This window comes from Etheostoma cragini, chromosome 4, assembly GCF_013103735.1.
Source record: "Etheostoma cragini isolate CJK2018 chromosome 4, CSU_Ecrag_1.0, whole genome shotgun sequence".
Taxonomy (NCBI): domain Eukaryota; kingdom Metazoa; phylum Chordata; class Actinopteri; order Perciformes; family Percidae; genus Etheostoma; species Etheostoma cragini.
In genome coordinates this window covers 6,154,140-6,178,384 of record NC_048410.1, presented here as the reverse complement: position 1 = coordinate 6,178,384, position 24,245 = coordinate 6,154,140, and the positions used below count along the sequence as shown (strand labels likewise).

Below are 24,245 nucleotides of genomic sequence, written 5' to 3'. Positions count from 1 at the left end.
CATTGTTGGGTGCATAGCATTTCTCCAAAGACTACACACAACATATGTGAGACGTCATCAGTAGAGAGAGACTAGGGCCAAGATTTTACAGAGTGGTTACGGAGATGTCAAAGCTGGCTCGGCTCGACTCAGATGTTTACAGGCTGGACACACTGACACCTGTCCAATCAAAACAGGGATAAGACAGCTCCACTCCTGTCAACATGTCTTCAGAGGCAGACGCAGAACAAGGCCTTGTAGCTTACAAGATCATATGGGGGCTGTTGGAGATAGATGGAATGGAAATAGCTGGGTGAAAACAGCTATTTTTCTGTACCTCAGCTGCTCGAGAGAGCTAGTTTAAAGCAGTATAAGTATAGGGATTTACTTGTCTGGCCGACTGAAAGTGAGCAGGGCTTACAGCATTACAAACAGAAACCAATTATTATTACTATCACTTAAACATTTCTGGAGGGTGTTATTATATAAAAAGAATGTAACACTTGTTAATCAATGTGTGGTCTAGGTCTAATTAAACCAGCTCCTGAACGATTGCCTGCTCCATCAGGCGTCACAGCATCAAACAAATATGGATTTTAGCTTTTTCAAATACCATGTAGACTGCCTGAAATATGTGGTCCTTTATCTCCAAATCCTACCAAATTGTTGCAATGTTATTCGTCTAAAACAGATGTGTCACCATCCCCAGGGAATACTATGTGAGGAGAAGTGGTGACTGGAAGTTGCATCTGGACTTAGGAATGGCTAATGGTGTCTGTTAGGGAGGAAAGAGAAAATACAGGCCAGCATCAGCCAAGGGTGAACCAGAATGCAGACATGATTTATTAAAAAAAGAGAAGAGCCTAGATACAAGATGGTCTGACTCTGTTCGACTTACATGTGTTTCAAGTATTCATCCACTCTGGACTTTGTGTTTGCTTACAGAACTTGGCAGTCAGAGGCTGATTTCTGTGGGAGGGGAGAACCAGACAGCTATTTTAGAAAGTAAGGTAAGGCTGTTACCTCTTACACGTGAAAACAGTGTGAAAGTAAATCTCGTTCTGCCCTCTCATTTCACCCTCACACACATATAGCACATGTAAAGTTGACTTGCATGTGTGTATGTTGCCACAGCTATAGGTTTTGGTATTTATTTTCTTTTGCATGTGAACACAGTGCCTGCAGTCTGCTTATCTACTGTATTTATCTATTTACAGTATCTATTGTTCCACCTACCTGGGTATCACATATAAAATTGCAATATTGTTCCTGTTCCCATGGATTCCACAGACCTCAAAGGAAAGAAAAACAGCGGGCTACAGTTTACGTCAATGTTTTATTTACTGTGGGGGGATAGATTCGTCACCTCTAGAGGCAACTCACACCTCATGTGATCCACCTGTCAATGATTAGCATTTCATTCTGCATGAATAAGAGGATGGTTGTTGGCCTCACTGAGATGGATTTGGTGATCAAAGAGAGCTGTGGGTGTCAGGGTTGTGTTGGGACCATCAGTCCAAATGGTGATTATGAAAAGAAGAGAAAAGAGAGTGAAATGATAGATGCAGAAAGCGGGGGTCAGATGAGGCTGAGGGAAATTGTCCTAAGAATTAATGAGCAAGCTGCAAAGCTCAGAATTGTTAAATCAGTAGCTGAAAAATCGCCTTCACCCCGTGTGGCTTTGGTCTAGCTTTGTCTCCACTAAATAGCCAATGATGAGGCCATGTTTTTATGTATTTATGTTTTAAATCAGTAGAGGCACTGCGGTTAAAAACATTGTGCCAACAGTGTTTTAAAGAGCCAATAAATCTAAATGATCTGGACACATTCCCACTTACCAATGTCCAGTTGGCTGTTAACCAGTGACATGTTATGTTGCTGTTGCGATCAGAATCATCCTGTGTGAACAGTTGGATAGCAGCAGATGAAGCAGCTCTCAGCACATGTGGGCAAATTATGTACACAGCTGTGCACAGCTGACTCATTATCACTTGCAAAAACATCAGTATGCAAGACTGTAAGCAGTTCTCCTTCTTGATTAACAAACAACTTGCTACAAACAGCTCCTAATATAATTATGATTGTTTCAGTGTTTTGTTGGTGAAAAAAAAAGACTGGCTACGTAACTTTTCTTCACAGAGCATTTGAGGGAGCTGAACTTTGATTTTTCTTTTTGTATTTGTGAAACTAGCAAGAGCAGACAGGTGAATGATGTGTCTTTGGTAAGCTATTCTGTTTGAGGACTGATCTCCACTTCAAAACCTCAGCGTGAGGACAGCATTCACCTCTTTCTTTCTTCCTCATCTTCTTGCTGGCAGAGGTGGCCTTCGGCAGTGCAGGATTAAAACCAAAAGTCTTCAAAAGAAACTCTTCAAAGGAGCAGTTCATCTGCCGAGTGAAGACCTCATCATTTTCGTTTTCTTCTCTTAAACCACTGTCCCTTCCACAGAGCTCTGGTTGTTTATGAAGAGCGTTATGTGATATTTCTTCATTCCTTGCAGCTGGTTGCATTAGGTGCTTTTGATATCTTGTCAGTGACAAAGGGATATTTTTCCCAAACACTTTGGAGGATCTGTCTGTTGTTGATGGCAATTTCTCCTCAGACTGATTTCTCACATCTTCTGTGGGGTATATGATGCACATTGCGGGGCTCCGGGAGCATTTTCCTGACCCTCATTTTCGACACCAGCAAGACGGGAACTGCCAGCTTGCTTTCATGCCCCAGCCTGACTTCTGCCCGCTGATTAAATGTAAAATATTAAAGTGCTCTGTTGTGAGCTTGGCCTAATTGATTCTTTCCGCCGGGTGCACAGAGAATGGGCTGACAGCAGGCAATAGCAGGCTTTGTCAACATTGGGCATGCTGCCTGCCTGTGCCCAGGACGGCACCCCAATAAAGCCCCCTGTGAGGTTGCCAACCTGTGGCCCCACACACAGAGAGGCCACTCTGCACTTTGGTCAAGCTTTATAGTAACAACACAGAAGCAGCTCATTCTTTTGCTGTATGTCAGCTCCCATCAGCTGGCTGGGAAGTCAGTTCTCGATTTGCAAGGAGGTGGCTGGCTGTGAAGAAAGAGTGTGTGTGTACGTGTACGTGTGTGTGTGTACGTGTTAACCACTCAGCTAACTTAAGCTATCTGGGGCAATGGTGCTGAAAGGAGGTTTCATCTGAATTCCACAAAAAGCCTTCTTTTTCTTCTCCTCCGATCCCCAGCTCTCCTGCCGGTAAGATAATTTCTCTAATAGCTTTTAATCACAGCTGTGTTGTACAAGGAGCTTACCAAACACAGGATAGCACCAATGTTGTCATTGCTGCTCACCCTGTTAAAATGCAGGGCATCTGGTGAAGGTATCTTCTTCTGATTGAAGCCCCATATCATTTGCCTGTAGTGGCTTACCCTCCCTTAACTGCAACGTAGGAATAATTAATTGGATCCCTACAGCAGTAAAGTCTACTCCATAGGCCAAGGCAGTATATCGCTCTACCTCTCTTGTCTGCTTACCCTATAAATTTACTGGCTATTTTATGTGTGTCTTGAATTGGTTGTACGCCCCTTTACTACTGCCTTTCTACTTGACATGTAGGGGAGTGTAACAGCAATCTTGGTGCTATACAATGCTCATTAATTGCAAACATTCATCCACAACGTTTCTCTGATGAATGTAATTGACCTTTTCGTTCACTGTGATCCACAGTAAAAGGTTATTAATTCCCCCCCCCAGTTGAAAAGCTGTCTATACCTCCTGTCCTGTCTGATGCCTAATGTTCCATCTGAGATGATAGTTTGAAAGTGTGTGGGGGTGGGGTGATGGAGGTCAGAAGGCTGGCCGTTGGTGCAGTAATTACTCTATTACTGAAATGGGGCCGTGCTCTGACACAGCACTAATTACAACACAAGGGTGATGAACTTGATCAAGGCACTGCTAATTCATGTTTAATAAATGAGAGAGTAAGGAAACTGAGAATGGAGGCGAAGAAGAGGACCAGCAGTTTGCCATTAAGTGTGTAGAGAACATTTTGAAATGGACATAATCACAACATGTACTATTTTCACCCGTGCAAATCCAGTGCATTCGATACTTGAATTTTTTTCACACCACATTTCAGTGTGACCGATCGGCAGCACAGTCGTGGAATGGTCTCTCGGTTGCTTTAGGAGTAAAGGCCTGAAAAGTAATCACAATGTTCTCTCCCCTGAGTACTAAGCAGGGTTTCATTTCTACCTCCATCCTTTTACTTCCCTGCTGTTGATCCCCGGGGGGGGGGGGGGGTCCAGAGGCTGAGTGGGGGTCATGATCACAACCACGGGATGCCAACAGCTGGCTGCCTGTCTGACAGAAGCCTAATGGAGGTCTAATAGGAGAAAGTCAAGTCCCAGAGACCACTGCTGTGACCTTGACATGAGCCTGTGGAGGCAGGTAAAGAGGAGAAGGAGGAGGAGGAGGAGGAGGAGGAGGAGGAGGAGGAGGAGGAGGGACAGAAAGTTCCATTTTAGAGGATGACAGGCAGGTGGTTTAAATATATTTTTCTCCTTTCTCAATCTCCCTCTCTGTGTATTGGCTTCCCTCTGTTGACGAGTTAGTGACCATATACAACTTCAGCATAAAGAAAAGAGATTTAGCTTTCTCTCTCCTGTGTTCAGTGTGAATGTGCCATGCGTCGGAAATAATGTTTGAAAATTGTTTGGATTTTTCTTTAAAGTTTGAAGTGTTGTATTCTGTGGAAGTGCTGATAAATTATTCTGTTTGGGGCGAAAAATAATTGAGATTGCAGCAACTTGTTCTTTTTATTACGACATGCAGACTAAAACTGAACAAATTTTCTACTTTGGAAGTCGATTTCAAGTTTCAGTGATGTTCTAGTAAACTTAACTGCCAGAAGTATTTTAAACTCGATGACTTTGGCGACCGACTAAGGCGGAGTATGTTTGGAACAAATAAGCACAAACAATAAGCACGCAGCATGCTTCTTCCAAGATCTAAACATGCTGGTGATTGGCTGTCCAATGTTTTAGAGATAACAGGAAAAGGTCTACGTTAGAGATGGGATTCATGTAGTAGGAGCTGAAAAATAAATAAAAAGATTTATGCCGTGACGTGTCTTGTTGTAATTTCTTTCTTTTTAAAATGGATTTTATAGAATTGGTATCTAAAAAAGTATTGTTCAGGAACCGCTACTACTAACTAAACAACATTTCTCCCAAAAGCTTTAGCATTTCTACATTTTAACATGAGTATACACGTGTGTGTGTGTGTGTGTGTGTGTGTGTGTGTGTGTGTGTGTGTGTGTTGTGTGTTGTGTGTGTGTGAGACTATGTAATGTGGGCATGAGTCTGTTTGTCTCCCTCCTCAGTCAGAGATCAGAGAGGGGTCAGGCCTGCAGGGACAGCCAATGAGCAGCATCCAAAGTAAAGGGAGAGCCACTACTGCTTGATCAATCTGAGCTCTCATTAAAAGGCTGCCAAGCCCTTTGCAACCTGATACAATATCAATACTGTAGCACCACAGAGAGACCTCCAGAGCTGTTAGGCAAGCCGCTGGCAGCTTAACTGTCATTACTAGGCAGGCAACATGCCAGAGACCCCCTTCGTGGACCACTTTGGCTCCCCCCATGGTCCCAAACACAGGTCAGTACAGACAGATGGGCTGTCTGGGCAGCTTTCCAGGGGACAAGGCAGAGAGAGATGGATACCGACCTGTAGAGGAGCAGACAGTCAGCACTCTCTCACAATATGGAGAGGATAATGTGGACAGTGTGTGTTGACCGCGTGCAACCACACACCACTGCGGTTCCACCTGAGGCTTGTTTGTTTGCCGTGAGTATTTTCTATGTTGGTCCTTTACCGTGGACGATTACAAGAACCATCACACATGTTTGTGTTTAAACTGAACAAATGACAAAGACTTCAGTTAAAAAAACACACTCTCTGAACTATCTAGGTGTTGTTCAAAATATGTTCTCTGGGTTTTGGCATAAATCCCAAGATTCCTGCTGGGAAAACCACAAGCACTGAATAGCGCTTTGTGGTGAGTAGAGCAAACGGGGGGAATATAAGTGGCCATACATAGAAAGTCTCTGTAATTCAGATTATTGTGTGGAGGTCTCGCCTCTGTACTCTAGTCTTAACCCCCTGTGTGGTTCTGATAGGGGAGGGAGGGCTCAGTGTGTGCGTCTCTAAACCCCCAGTAATCCGCCAACAAAAGGGCCAGGAGAAAGCCAGCTAGCGAGGGGTACAGAGGTTAGGACAGAGAATGGGCGGAGTGAAGAAGTAGAGAAGTAGTTGTTGCCCCTCCAACCCCCAAGGGTATGCTTAACATCAGAGAAGATGGTCCTCACTGCGCCCACAGATCCCCACCGCCACAAGATAAAACACCCCTCTGCGGTGTAGGGCCTCTTTGAGTTGTCAAGAGCCATTGTTTATCAGTCATGTAAAAGAATCCTGAGTCTGTAGAAGTGATTACTTCTTCAGCAGCACAACTGTAACTTCCAGCCATCATATTGATTAATCTGGGCTGTAATTTATTCTGCTGACTGGGGGTAGTTGTTTACTGAAGGTTTAAACCGATATTGTCTGTAATCATCATTAAGTCAGGGCCATTAGGAGCAGTCCCAATGGCAGGCGCTAATTTGATGATAGGAGAGAAATGGGATGTAATTAAAACACAACAAATGACAATTTAAAATCTAGTAGTCCTATGGAACATGATCTAATTCTACCAACAGGTGTGTAGCCTACAAACTAGAATCACTGTGTGCATATTTATATTATATATTTATCTTTTCTGAGATATGTATGTATGTATGTATGTATGTATATATGTGTATGTAAATAAATATATATGTATTTATCTATATTTTATATATATATATATGTGTGTGTGTATGTATGTGTTTGTATATATGTGTGTGTGTATATATATATATATACATATAATGTATGTATGTATATTTGTGTGTGTGTGTTTGATTTCTCATTGCTGCTGCAGTAACTCAATGTCATGCAGAAGTCACTTGGCTCCACTGAGGTCTCAGTGAGGTAGTTAGGTCTGTGGAACAATTGGCCCCGGCTGATTTGTCGTAATCCATTTAGCTGAGAGGTGACACTCTGTAGGGGGGCTTTGCCTCTGGTCAATAAGTGCCAATAAGAAACAGCCATCACTCAGCGGGCTGCCCTGTCCACCAGCTTGCTCACTTGTTTCAGCTGTCAACCTCTGCCTCAAAGGAGCTGGCAATTGTGCCGCTCTCTCGGACGCACCACAAATGGCTTTCCCATACAAACCTCAATAGGACAGGAAAGGCAAGGACACTCACAGAATGCAAAGCAGGCGTATTTCCCTCTGACATCCGAATAAACCCATCTGAAGTGAAAACAGCTACGTATTTACAAAACACCATTGACAGTTGCTCATTCTCTCAGTCCTAAACCCCTGGAGGTGGGGCTGTGGGGGGGGGGGGGGGGGGGGGGGGGGGGGGGGGGGGGGGGGGGGGGGGGGTTGGTTGAACCCAAGTCAGGGACAATCGGGGCTCTGTTTGTGTTTTCTCTAAAACCTCCGTTTTCTCTTTGGGCTCTTTTGGAGCGTACTGCAAGGATCCAGAGGAGGAGGGGTAAATGCCGTGACCCTGCTGTGGACCCTGACTGAAGCCCCCCAAAAAACCTGCAGACCACCACGCTAGCCTTACATGCCAACCGGTTGCTGCTGGAAACAGGGAGCCAAAGCAAAAGTGGACGTGTGTAAATAAAAGAGAAAACAGGCATGTTAAAAGATGCAGACCCAAATCAGTCACCTAACCATGCTCACTGCAGCATGTTATTTGTGTTGTGGCTGCATTCCAAGCTTATTATGAAGAATATCTTAACTGTGTTAGTCTGTTAAACCTGAAGGACACAAAAAGGCAGGCAGTAGCTGTGTGATGTCCCCCTAGTGCTGCCGGGGCCAAACTATTTCAGAACAATATAACGATACTATGCTGTTAATTTCCTCCAGATTCAGAGATAATTAGCCTAACTGCTGTTCTCTCTTTTTATGTTCCCTTGTTGGAGAGAGATGTCTGATACGCAGGGTGTGTTTGTGTGTCTGCCTGTCACTTTGCCTGTGTGTGTGTGAATGTGTGTGTGTGTATGTGTGTTTGGGGTACATTTATACATTTATAGTCAACAGAACAGACCCAGGGAGTCTGTCAGAGCTCTTTGTTCTAATGCGAGAACACATCATGACTGGGCCTTTTGTCTGAACTGACACCATCAAACAGTCTATTTCTTTTCCTCTCTCTCTCTTTCTCTCTCTCTATCTCTCTCTGCCTATGTCTCTCTCTCCCTCTCTCTCTCTCTTCCTCACCCTCTTATTTTTTCCACCAAACTATTCACCCGACATCCCATCCCTTGCACCATTCAAAGATAAAAGGCCCTGTGGATTATAGAGTTGCAGAGATAGAGATGATTTTTCTTCCCTGTGCCTGGGCCTGGACCAAGCTAACTGTGGACCCATTTCCACCTGGTATTATAATCAGATCTGAATATTCTAGTCACAGCTCTGAGTACAGTTGTTAATGCAGTCAGGACGCGTTGAGGATGCATTGAGATCCGATTACTCAGACCACATTTGAGGTGGTCTGGGCCACACATGGCCACATTCTTATAGCAGTGTGTACGGGAACGTTTTGGCCACATTATGGACCGCCTACTCAACTGTGAGCGGAACTATGCAAGTACTTCTCATGTCACAGGAACCACTAAGAGTGAATTTTGGATGTTATTTTCATACTGTCTGTGATGTGTCACTGTTTTTGTTCCAATGCTGCCTGCACTTAAATCCCAGGCTTTCTGGAGCTCTGCAGCGCAGTTGCCTGGAGAAGGTGTACAATAACCTTATTTTAAGTTTCATAAAACCCCCTTGGAATTACGAATCTTACTACAGACATAACTGTCTTTTTACGCCGCAACTTCTCCTTTTGCTATTTAGGGGCTTTGCATTGCCTGACCTATCTCCACAGGACTGTGTCAGTGGTGGACTAAGTTTTTTTTTTTTTAAGTACATCTAAGATAAGGTGTGTGTGTGTGTGTGTGTGTGTGTGTGTGTGTGTGTGTGTGTGTGTGTGTGTGTGTGTGTGTGTGTGTGTGTGTTTCTTGTTTGAGAGCTTTCCAGCCAGAACACATCACTGCTCACCCTTTTTCTCAGAGCAACAGACTCACTGCAGGATTAATGATGTGTTAAGTACTAAAATTACACTCATTCATATTTCACTGTATGGGCAGTACATTCCACACGGGATTTAAAGGTTAGGGAAGAATAGAATGTATGTGTGTGTGTGTGTGTGTGTGTGTGTATATATATATATATATGTAAGAAACACAAATGTAGAGGCAAACACTTTAACAGAAACTGCACAAAGAAATATTTCACACTCAAGTCCACAAATCTAATTTTCTCACTCTTAAGTCTAACCACTGCTCTTTGTGTCAGCGTACTCATACAGAAAATTGCTGTGCAGGTTCTGACTGTAATCTTAAAATGTCTGCAGAGTACTTAGCTTATTGGAACCTCAAGGAAATCTAAATTAAATTTTCCCGATGATGGGATCCACCCTCTGCAGTATCTCTTGTCATTCTCAACTATTAAAATTAGTTATTAGGGAGTACATTTGTCAAAGGAATGCCAAGGCTATGTGTTAAACCAAAGAGCAGCTGGGGAGTTATTGAATATGATTTCCGGCTTTTAATCCGGGGACTGAACATTTTGAAGCGACAGCGATGACCATTAAACAAACATTGTAAGACGTTAGTTTAGAGAGCATTGGTAGAACTTCATGTGGGACACAGCTGTACTACCAGGATGCTTAAAGCCACTGTATTAAGGAGACTGTCCTCTCCAGAGGAAAGACTTTTGTCTAGCCCAGCAAGCTACAAGGAAAGACTTTTGTCTTTCCTCTGGAAGCTTTTGTTGGTAATTGGAACAGCTAAAAAGTAACCATTTTACATTTCTTACCAAAGTGGGAGGGTTGTTACAGCACCGAGGAAAAGGTAGGGGTAGGTGTTGAGATAAATGATAGGCACACAAAGCCTTTGTTACCAGAAAGCAGGGTTCGTTTTTGTCATAAAATTCATTATGAAACTCTTACCAACAGTTCACGTTTATAAATGACTCTTTAGCTGTGATGGCCATAGTTTGGTTTAGAAAGGGTTTGCTTGATGCCTACAGAGAACCAGACAGCCTTCAGAGAATTATCACCTGTATATGCAGATCCCTTCGGCTTTACATAACTTTCTAGCAAATTTCACTCTTAATGCATTGTTTCCAGTCGCAGCAGGTTGTTTGTTTCTGTTGGTTGATCTGTTTACAGCAAAAACTACACTAGCTGCTTAGCACCACACAACTTACAGACACAGTTAGTGACTTGCTTTTAAACATAGTGGAGCATTTAGCAGTTAAAGGAGTTGGAGAGACCAAAAACAGAGCTAACAAGAAAGGCAGATTTGGCTTTTTTGACCATACCTAGAGTTTGGGGTCAAATAAACAGGAAATGCCAAAGAACGTAAGATTGACAAGCGTGATTGAAAATACTGATTTTGTGGCTGTGTTTTTCCCAGATTTGTGTGGCCAAACAAAGATTTGCAAGCAGATAATGATAGATGAATGAAAATGAATGAAACAAACCATGGGTTGTTATTATCATGAAAAAAGCATTCCATACTGTATTGAGGATTGCAAACCCCTCCTTTCACCCAGACACATACTCATAGGCACACACACACACACACACACACACACACACATAGATGCATACCATTGCAGAATTTGCATCTGAATGCAAACTTTTGTTGGTAAATTCAAGGGTCCTTGGAGATTTTTGCACATTCTGTTCAGAGCTAGGTAGTCCAATGGGAACAAAGTCACACATTAGCAAAGCCCTGCCAGCCTCAATTATGACCAAAGGGATTGGCTTGATAGCGTTGCAGCGGGCCACATTCAGAACTGGATGTGTCTATTTAAACTTTTCTGACTAGATCCTTTATGTTTTCTTGCACTACAATACTGTGGATGGCAAATTCCTGCATCAAGAATAATGTGAAATACATTTGCTGGTTCTCTGCTACCTTATTCTGTTTTATTTCATATGGAAGCCTTGGTCTGTGAATCTAGTTTTCATGTTTGGGAAGAATCCATCTGCAATGGAAATGCTTAGGCTTTGTTCTCTCCACACTGTATGCCTAGAGGTTCTTTCCCTTTCTCATATTTTCTCCATCTTTTTCTTTCCATCTCTCTCAGAACATTCGTGATAGAGAATCCAGGAGTCTGGCTTCAAGCTTGTGGGCTTTCTCCTCCATATTTCATATGCGTTATGAGACAGAGCTGATTAAATTGCAAGTGTTTGCCAGGACTCGCCCTCCTTCAATATGTAATAAATGTTTTTTTCCTTGGTTTTCTCATATTCTGTCTGTGTTTCGTGACTTCTCAGGGGGCTGCAGATTGGTTGAATCAGACTTTATGCCTGTTTCAAAGCCCAACGCGTTTTATTTATAGGGAAAAGGACTTTGGAAGATTTATCAAGCACTCTCTTAGCTTCCTCACTGCCTCACTTGAATTGTGATACTTAAAGTACAGATGCATGTGGTTGGGCAGTGTAACATATCTGTCTGTCGATGTGGGGCAGTGGTTTCATCTCACCAGTCTTGCAACTGTCTTACCATCATGCCCATGATGTGACATGACCAGCTCTGTTGTCACTGCATTTATAATTCAGTCTTATTAATAAAAGATGGACAGCATTAAGTTTTTATCTGGGGATGCAGTACTGCTGTCTCTTAGAGCCTCTTTACAAGCGAATGACTGAAGAGCAAAACTTTCCTTCCCTGTTCTGACTTCCAGGCATCACTTGGCATTAGTATAACCTTAGGTGATCCTTGTTCCTCAAACATGCTTTTAGAAGCTTATTCCCTGTGATCTCATATTCTGCTAGCTTACTTCCCAGCCCTTCCCCTCGAAGCCCCCAGCCGTTAATGACTTTTGCCGAGTTAGATTTACTCATGTTGTCTTGTGCTCCATTCTAAATGGCAAAAGTTCCTCTTACAATCAGTGTTGTCAGGCTGAATTAGCAATATTGTTTTGTTGCTAACTAGTTGAAATAAAAGAGCTGATTTGGGTAGAACTCTGTCCGGAAAACAAGCTCTAAATCATCCCAGTTTACAGAAGCAACATGACTTGCCTTTGCATTATGAATGTGTACAACCATCACATTGGTTATGTTGTTGGAGATTATTGGCTTCTGTCTGTTTAGACGTCATGGTTTCCTGTTTTTTCTTTGCGGTTTCATGTAGCATCTGCCACCTGGAGAGATAAACAATACGGGTAGATAAAAGAGAGAGGGAGAAAGCAAACTGGAAAGAAAGGACTGCATGTGTCAGTTAGAGCTGATAAAAGCCTGAAAATCCAATTAGTCCTTAGTATCAGGGGGAAGGAAGAGGCCTCATGGGAGTAATGTCAGAAAATATCCACCACCGTGGCATGTCAATAACACAACATTTACCTACTCAGCTATTGATAGATCAGCATGTAAAATTGAGCTGAATGTTTTCTTGTAAATCATGACTATATTTGGTACCCTTTCCTGACGGCTTTTGCCCACATCAGCTTTTTGAACAGATAAACAACCATCAAAGGGAAGTACTGTAGCTTTCACACCACAAACCACTCTAAAAGTGGAGCCAATGGCAGAGGACCGTCTTAATTTGAGCATACTGAATCCATTCTTTATTCACTGTAGATGCCCTGGAATCCATTTTGATGACAGGGTATTCACTGCTGGTTGCAGACAGAGCTAGTTAAATTTGTCGTTCTTTCACCAGTTTTTTTTTCTTGTGGATTTCCGCATCGCTTGTGTCTTGTTTTCATCCCGTGCCAGAACTGAAAGAGGGCTGTAGGCAGGGAGCGAACACAAGAAAGGAGCAAGGACAATTTCAAACGACTCGGAGCGCTGGGTCAGAGCTCATGTGTTCCTCCGGGGAAGAAGCACATACCTAGAGTATGAAACTAGAGCAAACACAGCTGCTGTTGCAAAGACGTATTTGCGTGTGTGTGCATGCACGTATTCACATGCACATCATGTGTATTTGCTTAAGTGTGTAGGTTTTGTGAAAAGCAACACCATTGAGGAGGATGGAGGACACGCGTGGTTGTTTCGGAAGGCCTTAAAGGCAGGGTTGGGAACTATTTCCAACAACACTTTTTAAATAAATTGTTTGGAATGGTCTTTACACCCCAACAGCAATAAATAACCTATGCGCTCTAAAAAAGTAGCAAATGATTCGTCATCTGTAGCTGCTGTAATCCTTATAAAAAACGCCTAGCTGTCTGCTTGGAAAGAACCAGTAAAATGCCCCTTGCCCCGCTGCGCGTACTCTTTGACTCCCATGTACGAGCCTGAGCTCAATGGGCGTTGTCGCCGCGTTGCTAAGAGCAGTCATGTTTGTTTTAAACATTGAGTGTGATCATTTTAGGTGTTTGCTTACAGATGAATGAGACATAAGACAAAATTGCGGTCTTTTCTCTGCTCTGAAGACGCGACTCGCTGTGCACATCTGTGTGTGGGTCAGAGCCCCGAGGGCAGGGGCAGAGATTAGACGGAGCCCGGAGGAGATGCTACTTTCCAATCTCGCTAGCTTTTTAACATTACCAACCCTGCTTTTAATGAGCACAATCTGGGCAACAACATGGACAAGAGAGTAACAGGGAGCTTTGTCTTAGACAGAGGAGTGAAGTTTTTTCTGTAATCATCTCTTCTCTTAAATGTTTAATATATTTAAGATGTTTTCGTCTTTTAAGAGCTTCATCCTCTCTTTTTTAAGTGCGTCAGTTGTGTAGGTGTTTATCCAGGCGCGGTTGCATGTGTGTACTTGTTTTTTTTAGCCTGCTTATCCCCATGTCAGACTGTATTCCAGTTGGATTGTTGTTAAGGAGGAGTTGCAGTCCCTACAGACATAGGCTGCCGTTGTGTTGTTGTTATTGTCTTCATCTTTTGGCCACATACTCCTTGTGGACTCACAAACGCATACACACATTTGCCTAAAGTCCCACCTGTTTTACTCACAGTGGAACATCTCAGTGGGCGCATGGATGTTGCTGATTGTAAACTGTGTTTATGATTTTGGTCACTGAGGTGTACTTTTTGCTGATTTAATTATTGCCTCATTTCCCTTGCATGTTTCTGCTCGACTCGATTCCACTCAACTCACTCAGGTGCTTTTCTCCATTTTGCTTCCCACTGCAGATAGTACCCCGTCAATGTGGGTTGAAGTCTTATCAGATCGTCATAGCAATGCCAAGTAAAACTGCCGTGACATTGTCTTTGACGCGACACAGCTAACGTTACTCGCTCCGTCTAGCTATCCCCGGATCAGGCAGCCAAACAGAGGAAAGTCTGCAATTTCTTAATTGATCACAGTGTGGTTTCAAATAATATCTTTTTACTTACAATTAACAATGTTAATAGTCAATGTTTCAAGACAGGTTCTTGCTTTATCTTCTAAGATTTATTATGATGTGGACATGGTTGAGCCGTATGAATCTAAAATAGTAAAGTTACAAGCCTCTGGTCCATTGCTTTATTTGCTGTAAAATGGTCAGGTACCACTGCTAAATGTTTGCAAGGGACAGTAACTAACAGTTGCCATGGTAAACTCAGAGGGGATGTACCTTTAATGCAGAACAGTTATTAGAGAACTAATAGGATTGTAGTGTAGTTTTGGTGAATTGCATTTAGACATTAATTATAAAAAAGCTCTTGTTATGTCAAACTTACAAATGAGGGTAGAATTTGCAATTGTCTGCACATCTAGGGGCAATTTACTTTTATTGACCTTGGTGATATTGCCACATTAACAAATAACTGCCTACCTTTTTCACAGATACTTTCATATTTTACTGTTTCACACTGTATGCTCACAGTGTGAAAGAGAAAAACTAAATTGAAAGTCAGTATTTTCAGCGGCTGCGGGTTTAGTTCTGACCTGCGGGATTTCTCTCCCATTTCATGTCAAAGCGGTTCTGTTGAGTAAAGGCCTAAAATGTCAAACAAATTCTTAAATAAAAACAAAAGTCAGTGTTAAGTCCCGCTCACTCTCTTCACATTGTCACTCTGCTCATTGACCCCTGTCTTCATTTTCCTCCCCTCATCTCCTTCTCTTCTGTCCTTCTCCTTCACCTTTGCCCAACCCTCCCACCTCCCTCCCCCCTTTCCCACCTCCCCACATCCCTCATATCCACTCTAACCCTCTCAGGGGGAGGTGAGTTCTGAGCTGGCCCTGGGCCCAGGCCCATTAGCCCCAGCCATGTGCTCATCACCAGAGATCATTACACCCAGCCAATGACACCACTCTAATGCATCATTAATGATTGATTAACGAGCTGAGCTCAGCCCAAACGGGTGCATTTGTACGGAAGAGCACCCTGTAATGGCTGTGCAAGGCTTGCATCTGCTATTCTTCCGTGTGTGTGTGTGTTTTATTCTTATCAGTCTCGCTCTGTGTCTTATCTCTCAGGTTGAGTGAGGGTTTTGTGTTTGAAACGAAGGACTAAGAAGGGGACGACAGGGTAGCGTGATGGCAGGGCGGGGGCTCTCCGCCCCTCTACTTCTTCTTTTCGTCCTTCTTGTCCTGGTGGAAATACTTCCTGTGGCCCAGGGTTCTGGCTACCTGTCTGGATATCGCCTCAGGACTCGCCTGCAGAGGGACCGTCACTTCCGCAACATCCGACCCAACATCATCTTGATCCTCACTGATGATCAAGATATTGAACTGGGTAAGACATTTCCCCACATTATTCCTTATATATGTGAGTGTTTACTGTGTGTTTGTACATCTGTCTTTCTGTTTGCTTTATGTCCATGTCCCATGGGTATGGGTATTCACTCCATGTGTATCCAACAGCATCAGCAAGTGAAAGTCAGCCTAATGCTGCCTCTTGGCACCACAACAACTGGCCCACTCAAAGTCATGTGCTCCCTTTGCCAACTCCTCCAATGCTGGCATGAAATGAGGGCGGCCTATGGCGTCCATTGTCTGGGTGCCAAACCCTGGCCATCTCCCTTCCCGCTTAAGTCCTTTAGCGGCGTATTGGACTGGAGTGGCTGCATAATGGCCTCTGTGACATCTTTTGTCCTCCTGTGATCGCTAGTGAGAAGACTCGCATTGAAAAGCAGGAATTTATGGTCAAGCATCTGTTTTCCCAAACAATCACCATCAGCCTGAAAAGCTTTTAGTACACAGGAATCCAAATGGGTTACACTTTACCAAAAAGATTTATTCCCTGATTTACTTTCTCCATCATGGTTTTTGCTTTTCCCCGCTTGTGCTCTATATTTATATTTTTTTTAGTAGTTAATAGTTTTCTTCAACCTCCCTCTTTTTTCTTCTCCAATCGTTTTATATCCCCCTGCGTCCCTTTCATTTCACTCCTCTGCCTTTGAATGTCCTTTCCCCCTACTAACCCTTCCTACAACCCCCCCACCCGTTTTCTCCCAGGCTCAATGCAGGCCATGAACAAAACTCGGCACATCATGGAGAAGGGCGGCACGCATTTCTCCAACGCTTTCTCCACCACGCCTATGTGCTGCCCGTCCCGCTCCTCCATCCTGACGGGGAAATATGTGCACAACCACCACACCTACACCAACAATGAAAACTGCTCCTCACCCTCGTGGCAGGCCCACCACGAGCCACATACCTTTGCTGTATATCTCAACAACTCTGGCTACAGGACAGGTGAGTGCTTCTAATTTGAAACATGACAGTCAAAGTAAATTCAAACAGGTACAAACACAGATGCATTAAGCTGGTGGACCAAACTTAACATACTGCCGCCTGTTCCCTCTCAGCCTTCTTTGGAAAGTATCTGAATGAGTACAACGGTTCCTATGTGCCCCCTGGCTGGAAGGAATGGGTAGCACTGGTAAAGAACTCACGCTTCTACAACTACACCCTCTGCAGGAACGGAGTACGAGAGAAACACAGCGGTGACTACTCAAAGGTATTTATTCAGTCCACCTGAAATATGCCACACTTACCTAAAGCTGTCCCAATTGTGACATTTTAGTTCATTAATTGTCTTATTCTTTTCATTTCACACCACATAGTGTCGCTGTTGTGTTTGGCTTTGCAACAAGACCAAAATATATTCTGTTCATTTCAATGATACAACTGTTGGAAAAGGTGTGAAATTAATTTAAAACAGTTTGCTTTAGAAATGTTTTATAGTCTGGCAATCTCCAGACCAAGCCAAGCTCAATAGATTTGAGATTGAGCGTTGGTCTGGGGAGTCTGCTCTGAATTTTCTCTGCACAAGAGGCGTGACCAGCGGGCATAGTTCAAATGACTCTGTACACAATTGGATAGTCCTTCAACCAATCAGACCAACGGTCCCTGTGGCGTAGAAGCAATAGTCAGCGGCATCACCTATGTTGAACGTAAACCAGAAGCTGATTGGTCGCTTCTCTGTTGTCTTTGTGTTAAACCTGCCAATAGCACGCAAGCCAGTTGGTGATTGGTTCCCACAAATTGTGAACTGAAGCAGGAGAATCAAACGTGCAGGTTTCCAGACCAAGCTGCAGGGTAAAATCAAATCGCCAGCAGAGTTACCCAGTCTAAATGTTTACCTGCTGCAAAATTATTTTTTTAAGCTTGGTCTAAAATTGTTCAAAGCTGTAGGCCAACCGAACATAATAAAAAAGTGGTTCAAGACAGTTAATTAATGTAGAAGGCTTGATTTTATTCATCAAGTTAATTAAGTTAATTGAGTTAAAGAAGTTAATTGACAACGGGGAAACACAGTCAGTTTTGATGCAGCATTTATTCAAAGACAAACTGAAAACACAACTGTACATTGGATACGACTAGACAGATTTACTGTTCATTTCTTCTCTGCTCCAATCACCAACAGCTGTCTGGCATAAGCGCATCCACTGTCCTTTAACACCATGTTTTCAATCAAAAATTTGCATTTTGGAAAATGGCGATTGACAATTGCAATCATGTAATGATTGTGACACCTTCAGAGAATGATTGCCTGCATTAATGTAAAATTCATACAAAGATTGTTTTGAGATGTGCAATTATCTATACATTTCAAGCAGTTAACATTAAATAACCATACGTTATGAATCTGCAAATGTATCTTTTTTTTGACACACACACCAGGTCTATTAATGGGCACTGGCCCAGCATAGTGCTGACGGTTTTGACATTTGCTCTTTCACTCCATCTGTCACTCACTGAGTACTTGATGGACAATGTCTGCTCGCTCCACAGGACTACCTGACAGACATCATTACCAACGACAGCGTTAACTACTTCCGGATGTCTAAGAGGATGTACCCTCATCGTCCTGTCATGATGGTCCTAAGCCATGTTGCTCCGCACGGTCCAGAAGACTCCGCTCCGCAGTACAGCACTGCTTTCCCCAACGCATCACAGCACATGTAAGAAAATAAGTTCACTTTGCTAAAACTAGCTATATGATCAGCTAAGCGGTGAGCTCTAGATTGTTATGGGATACTGATCTAGTTTGAACTGGACTGTCTTTGCTCATTTAATATGTACTTATTTGGTTTATGTTGGACGAAGCAGACAAATACAAGTTTTCTTCATGCATTTTTATGCATCAATAGTTATTTGCTTGCTATGAGTCATCCACACGTTCACGCTCCCTTTCATTTGACCCAGAATGACATAAATTCCATAATCCCAGCTCGATCTTATCTTCCTCTGCCTGCAGTATGCTCTTGGCAGCTCTCGCCCTCTACACACACAGCCAGTGTTTTGCTCCAGTTTATTTGGCTCATATTAGCCTTACCACTGTAATGAGCCCTGCTAATTTGTACCATTTTGTCAGCCATGATCAAAGAAGGCATGAATGATGTATGTCTAATGCATAGGAAATTATTTTGACACACACACAGGCACATGCACAACATTTCAGCCTTTGTCTTCCTGACCCTCCATGCTCCTGACTGGCTGTCTAGTGCTGCTGGCTAATGGCAGGTCTGATATTTGCCTCGAGAGAGACACTGATCTAAGCCCAGTAATGAAACTGCAGTTTCTGCCCCTTCTCTTCAACCCCCTGACACCTTTCTCTTGCATCACCTAATCCCTCCAGTATCATTAGCCTGTGCCATGCAGGCTTTACACACAAAGACCATTCTGGATATTCAGCCCTAGTGTCTTTGTACTAACTTTTAATTGCTCTTTCTCCATAAATTTGCTCTCCCTCGGGTGATGTTTTCTGAGGGCGTTTCTGTGGCTATTTTCCTCACTCCATCTCTCTTTGCCCTTATCTACCAAATGAAGAGAGAGAGGCAGTAAAAGTCCTGCCCCACTCTGGTGATAAACCTTCTTCTCACCTCGGCTCCTTGCTGACACATCTTTACACTACATTAGATTTGCCACTTTGGGCCAGGCTGTGAGACATTAGCATTTCTTAAAAGTCCAATCGATCCGCGTTTAACGTTAAATACATTTTCTTCAAGGATCCCATTAGCTATTTAGCAGTGTTTATTCTCAAATAATTAAAGTTCCATATAGCTCGGAGTTAATAATTGATTAAACTCCGCTCACTGTGTTCAGGCCAATCAATTCCAGTGCTTTGCATTTTACATGGTTTATGTAACCTCCAGTTTAGCATTGCATAAACAGTTTTCTTGCTACTTTAGAAAAAAAAAGTACAGGAAACATAGCAGACACGGGCAGAGAACATTACTGTGAATGCACAATGTAACTGTACACACACTGGTACATTTTCTAAAATCCAATTTACAGCAATATCACATGGAGATATGAAAAAAAAAATTAAAAACTGAATGCAAATGTATGGGGAGTTACAGTGACACATACTGGAACGAGTGCTGTGCTTTGTTATTTTCTCTGTTTATGATGTAAAAGAAGCACCTAAAATGAAATGTTAAGTTTTGTTTATGTGGTTTAGCTTGATGCTTTGTGTCATCTACCTCTTTTAGAACACCCAGCTACAACTATGCCCCTAACCTAGACAAACACTGGATCCTACGCTACACAGGAGCTATGAAGCCCGTCCACATGCAGTTCACCAACATGCTGCAGCGCAGGAGGATGCAAACCCTGCTGTCTGTGGATGACAGTATGGAGAAGGTAGGCAGGACATGCACCTGGACATATGCTTAAAGACAGAAACACACACACACACACACACACTCTCTTAAACACAGACACACACACATTTCATCTGACAGTCTCAAGTCCTGAGAGATCTGTGCTTGTTCTGACTGGGACTGTATAATGTATTCACTGACACACTTGGTAAATTGTTCAATCCCTTTTCCTTAAAACTGGCACAACTATCGAACACGAAGTACACCTTTTTACACTGTGTGAGTGTTTAATGAATTATATCCTCCTGCCTAGTTGTACAACATGTTGGCAGAGACAGGGGAACTGGACAACACCTACATAATTTACACCTCAGACCATGGCTACCATATCGGCCAGTTTGGTCTGGTCAAGGGCAAATCAATGCCTTATGAGTTTGATATCCGTGTTCCATTCTACGTGCGAGGACCTAATGTGGAGCAAGGTGCCATGTGAGTGACACAGACACAGTTACAATTTAGTTATTCATTCAATGTTCTGATGTCTAGTATAGATACTGTCCTCCAGCATTATACGTGTGAGATTTATGATATTGTGATTTTCCTTACGGGATTGATGAAATGTAAATTATTGTAATTATTAATGTTGTTGTTGTTGTTGTTGTTATTATAAGTTTCTAACAAATTCCGATGGAAAATATCACCTCACCTTTGCTTCCCTACAGAAATCCTCATATAGTGTTAAATGTTGACTTGGCACCAACCCTGCTGGACATGGCCGGTGTTGATATCCCTGCAGAAATGGATGGCAAGTCTATCCTCAAGCTGCTGGACACAGACAGGCCAGTCAATAGGTGAACACACAACATTTATATTACTCTGAGTCCCAGCATTTAAAAGACAATACAAAAATGGCATTTATCATGTTGCACATTAGATGCTTATTTGCCAAAAAGCAGTTTTCCTGGACTTTGTACTACTAAGTCCTTTTACTATTTCATTTAAATTTTACAATCGATTTCTAAACGTGTAGGACCACTTTCCTTTCAGTGCTACATAAGGATGGCATTTGGAAATGGAGTGCATGTTGGTTCAGTGTAAATATCACAGAGTGGTCTGACAGGATTTTTCATTTCTTTTTACTTATTTTCCAGATTCCAGTTGAACAGGAAGAGTAAAACATGGAGAGATTCTTTCCTTGTGGAGAGAGGGTATGTTTTATGACTTTTTGCAAGACATGTTCTCAATCCAGGCATTATCTTCTGTCTTCTGGTGACATCAGACTCTTGGTTGGTTGAAGAAAAGTGCATGTATTTTCCTGTTCTTTTAGGAAGCCTCCACACAAGAGAGCTGATGGGAAGGAAATGGCCCAGGAGGAGAACTTTCTGCCAAAATACCAGCGGGTGAAGGACCTGTGCCAGAAAGCAGAGTACCAGACCTCCTGCCAGCAGCCAGGACAGGTACCGAACCTGCAGTAGCTAGGAGGGGGAGGTTATTCAAGTTACATGGAGTGTAGCTAATTCAGGGTGATAATTTGCAAACTTTTTCACAATTTACTGAGTATATTATGCAGTTATTGTACTTTAATGGTTTAATTTGACATCACAGGATCTTTTTTAATCCTTCAAAATGAAGTGCACGGAGTACAATGTGTGTGAATAAGTACTGTCTATATGTAAAGAACACTCCTGTTTGTTAAAAAAAAAAACTAATAAGAACATTATAAGGATATTGATCAGATGTTGATCAGGTGTATTTCTTGGATTTTAGGGTTCTTTGTATGGTAATATGAGTCTGACCCAGTAAAGAACATTTTAAATAAATTGATTTCTATGCGTCAACATCAACATCATTAAACTTCTTTCTCCCACATTTCAGAAATGGCAGTGTGTGGAGGACCCGACTGGCAAGCTGAGGCTGTATAAGTGCAAGGGCATGGCTAGTCTCTTTGCTCCACGTATGCAGGCTCTGATGGCCAGCGGTGCCTCCCACATCCAGCTGTCTCCCACTTCCAACTCCGACAGCTGTGATTGCGATGATGTGGGCTTCAAAACATCTGTCCTGAAGAGGAAGAGGCTGCTCACCAAGAAGAGTAAGTTCCTCTTGTCACTCACATGTACCTTTGTTCTAGTAGTAATTAGTCAATCTGATTTTGCACAGAAAGACACATGTGCTTTATTTTGAAATGTCCTTGCAGTGGCCTACAAAAACTTGGCAAATAGGGCCATTAATCTCAGGCTAAAATAACCAGCTTTTGAAGTATTCATGAGATGAGGAGCATGTGGCTGTGCTGCCATCAAGTGGTGGACTAGAGTACACAAGTGGGCAATGTAATCAAAGGGATCAAAAGATTAATGGAATATGATACCAAGAGCATGGAACGAATCATTAGTATTTTATGTTGTATTGTGCTGGTCTTCACTTGTCTACATCACCACAGATCTTGATCTTCAGCATCAAAAACACGTCCCTCTTTTTCATCTTACTCAGGTTCCCCTGTCTCGTCTTATTCAGAGTTGAAATCCAGTAAGTCTGTCTCTAGGAAGCGCTGGGCCCGCTCTGTGTCGTTTGAGCTGGATGGTGACCTGTATGCCGTAGACCTAGAGGAGGGCTACCGGCCCCTGGGCTCCAGGAACAGCAGCTGGGCCACAGACAAGAAGAGAGTAGTGGGGAATGAGGAAGACAATGAAGAGTTCAGTGGCATGGAAGTCACAGGCAAACCCACCACCAGCAATAAACTCACACCACCTGATGCTCTTAAAGTCACCTACAGGTGCTCTAAATGAATGTGTAATGTTTTTTGTGATAAAAGAGAGAATTAAAATGTTAGGAAATAATTTGAAGATTTAGAGTGCTATTGTACTTTTTTATCCTACAGGTGCTCTATTCTTATGAATGACACAGTAAAATGTGATGGAGGCCTCTACAAGTCTCTTCAAGCATGGAAAGACCACAAACTGCACATTGAGCATGAGGTACTGCAACATTCTGCACCTTGTTAAATCTAGCTCATAAAACTCATTTCACAAGTTGTCAGTAGCTTGTAGATCATGAGCTTTGTGTGTTTGTTCCTCCTGTGTGTTTAGATTGAAACCTTGCAGACAAAAATCAAGAACCTCCGTGATGTCAAAGGTCACCTGAAAAAGGTCCGGCCAGAGGAATGTCAGTGTAACACTCCCAGGTGAGAATGGGTCCAAACCGCACTGTAATCTACATAAAAAGCTAATAACATAATGTGACAGGTTTTTGTTTGTCTTTACAGTTATCTCCTCAAGAATAAAGAGATGTTCAGGCTCAATGCAGGGCGCGTGCACTCAGTCAGGTAAAGATTTACGTTGTTTGGCAGTTGTTTTTTGTTTCCTCATTTCCTCTTGCAGTCTTGCTGTATTGAATTTGTTTTGTTCTCATCAGAATGCCATCAAAGCAAAAGAGTCAGTGGCTGCAGAAAGAGCAGAAGCGCCGAAAGAAACTACGAAAATTCCTCAAGAGGCTTCAAAACAACGACACTTGCAGCATGCCTGGCCTCACTTGCTTCACCCATGACAACCATCACTGGCAGACCGCCCCCTTCTGGACAAGTAAGGAATAACATATGGCTGTATTAATAGATTTGAAACATATTGTTTAGATATTTTCCAAAGCAGGTATAGTGAAAATAATATTTTGAAACACTGTTGCAATACCCCTTATTTTCCACTCTCACCCCACCCTTCCTAACCCACTCCCTCGCTTCTTCCCTCAGTGGGTCCATTCTGTGCGTGCACTAGTGCCAACAATAACACCTATTGGTGCCTAAGGACCATCAATGACACACACAACTTCCTGTTTTGTGAATTTGCTACCGGTTTCCTGGAGTATTTTGACCTCAACAATGACCCATACCAGGTATTTCCTTTGTACAGGCACACTGTATTCTATGGCAGATACATAAATAACTTACCAATAATAACTATAAAACAATGCCACTGTTTTGCCCTTATTATTACTGTAGCTGATAAATGCTGTCAGCACCCTCGACCGCAATGCTCTGAATGCAATGCACCAACAGCTCATGGACTTACGGGGCTGCAAGGGACATAAGCAATGCAACCCAGAGAAGGGTGAGTAAAAAGGCAAACGTGATTGATTATAGTGCCCCTTGTAATTTCAGACTGAGACTA

General features: G+C 42.7%; 1 protein-coding gene across 4 annotated transcripts in view; it reads left to right on the top strand.

Moving 5' to 3' along the window:
• The window catches only part of sulf2a (sulfatase 2a), a 34,931-nt gene that overhangs the window by 8,318 nt on the left and 2,368 nt on the right, over positions 1–24,245 (top strand). For 2 of the 4 annotated variants that reach the window (XM_034868360.1, XM_034868357.1), the window contains exons 2-19: positions 925–989; positions 15,512–15,770; positions 16,493–16,732; positions 16,846–16,997; positions 18,275–18,444; positions 19,978–20,128; positions 20,402–20,577; positions 20,811–20,939; positions 21,240–21,296; positions 21,416–21,545; positions 21,964–22,177; positions 22,576–22,858; positions 22,964–23,060; positions 23,172–23,266; positions 23,348–23,407; positions 23,497–23,663; positions 23,828–23,970; positions 24,077–24,185. In XM_034868360.1, the coding sequence (XP_034724251.1) occupies positions 15,572–15,770; positions 16,493–16,732; positions 16,846–16,997; positions 18,275–18,444; positions 19,978–20,128; positions 20,402–20,577; positions 20,811–20,939; positions 21,240–21,296; positions 21,416–21,545; positions 21,964–22,177; positions 22,576–22,858; positions 22,964–23,060; positions 23,172–23,266; positions 23,348–23,407; positions 23,497–23,663; positions 23,828–23,970; positions 24,077–24,185 (2,572 nt within the window). In that variant the 5' untranslated portion in view covers positions 925–989; positions 15,512–15,571. Of the gene's footprint in view, positions 1–924; positions 990–4,246; positions 4,398–15,511; positions 15,771–16,492; positions 16,733–16,845; positions 16,998–18,274; positions 18,445–19,977; positions 20,129–20,401; positions 20,578–20,810; positions 20,940–21,239; positions 21,297–21,415; positions 21,546–21,963; positions 22,178–22,575; positions 22,859–22,963; positions 23,061–23,171; positions 23,267–23,347; positions 23,408–23,496; positions 23,664–23,827; positions 23,971–24,076; positions 24,186–24,245 lie in introns of those variants that run through there. The other 2 variants (XM_034868359.1, XM_034868358.1) reach the window with 2 other exon arrangements.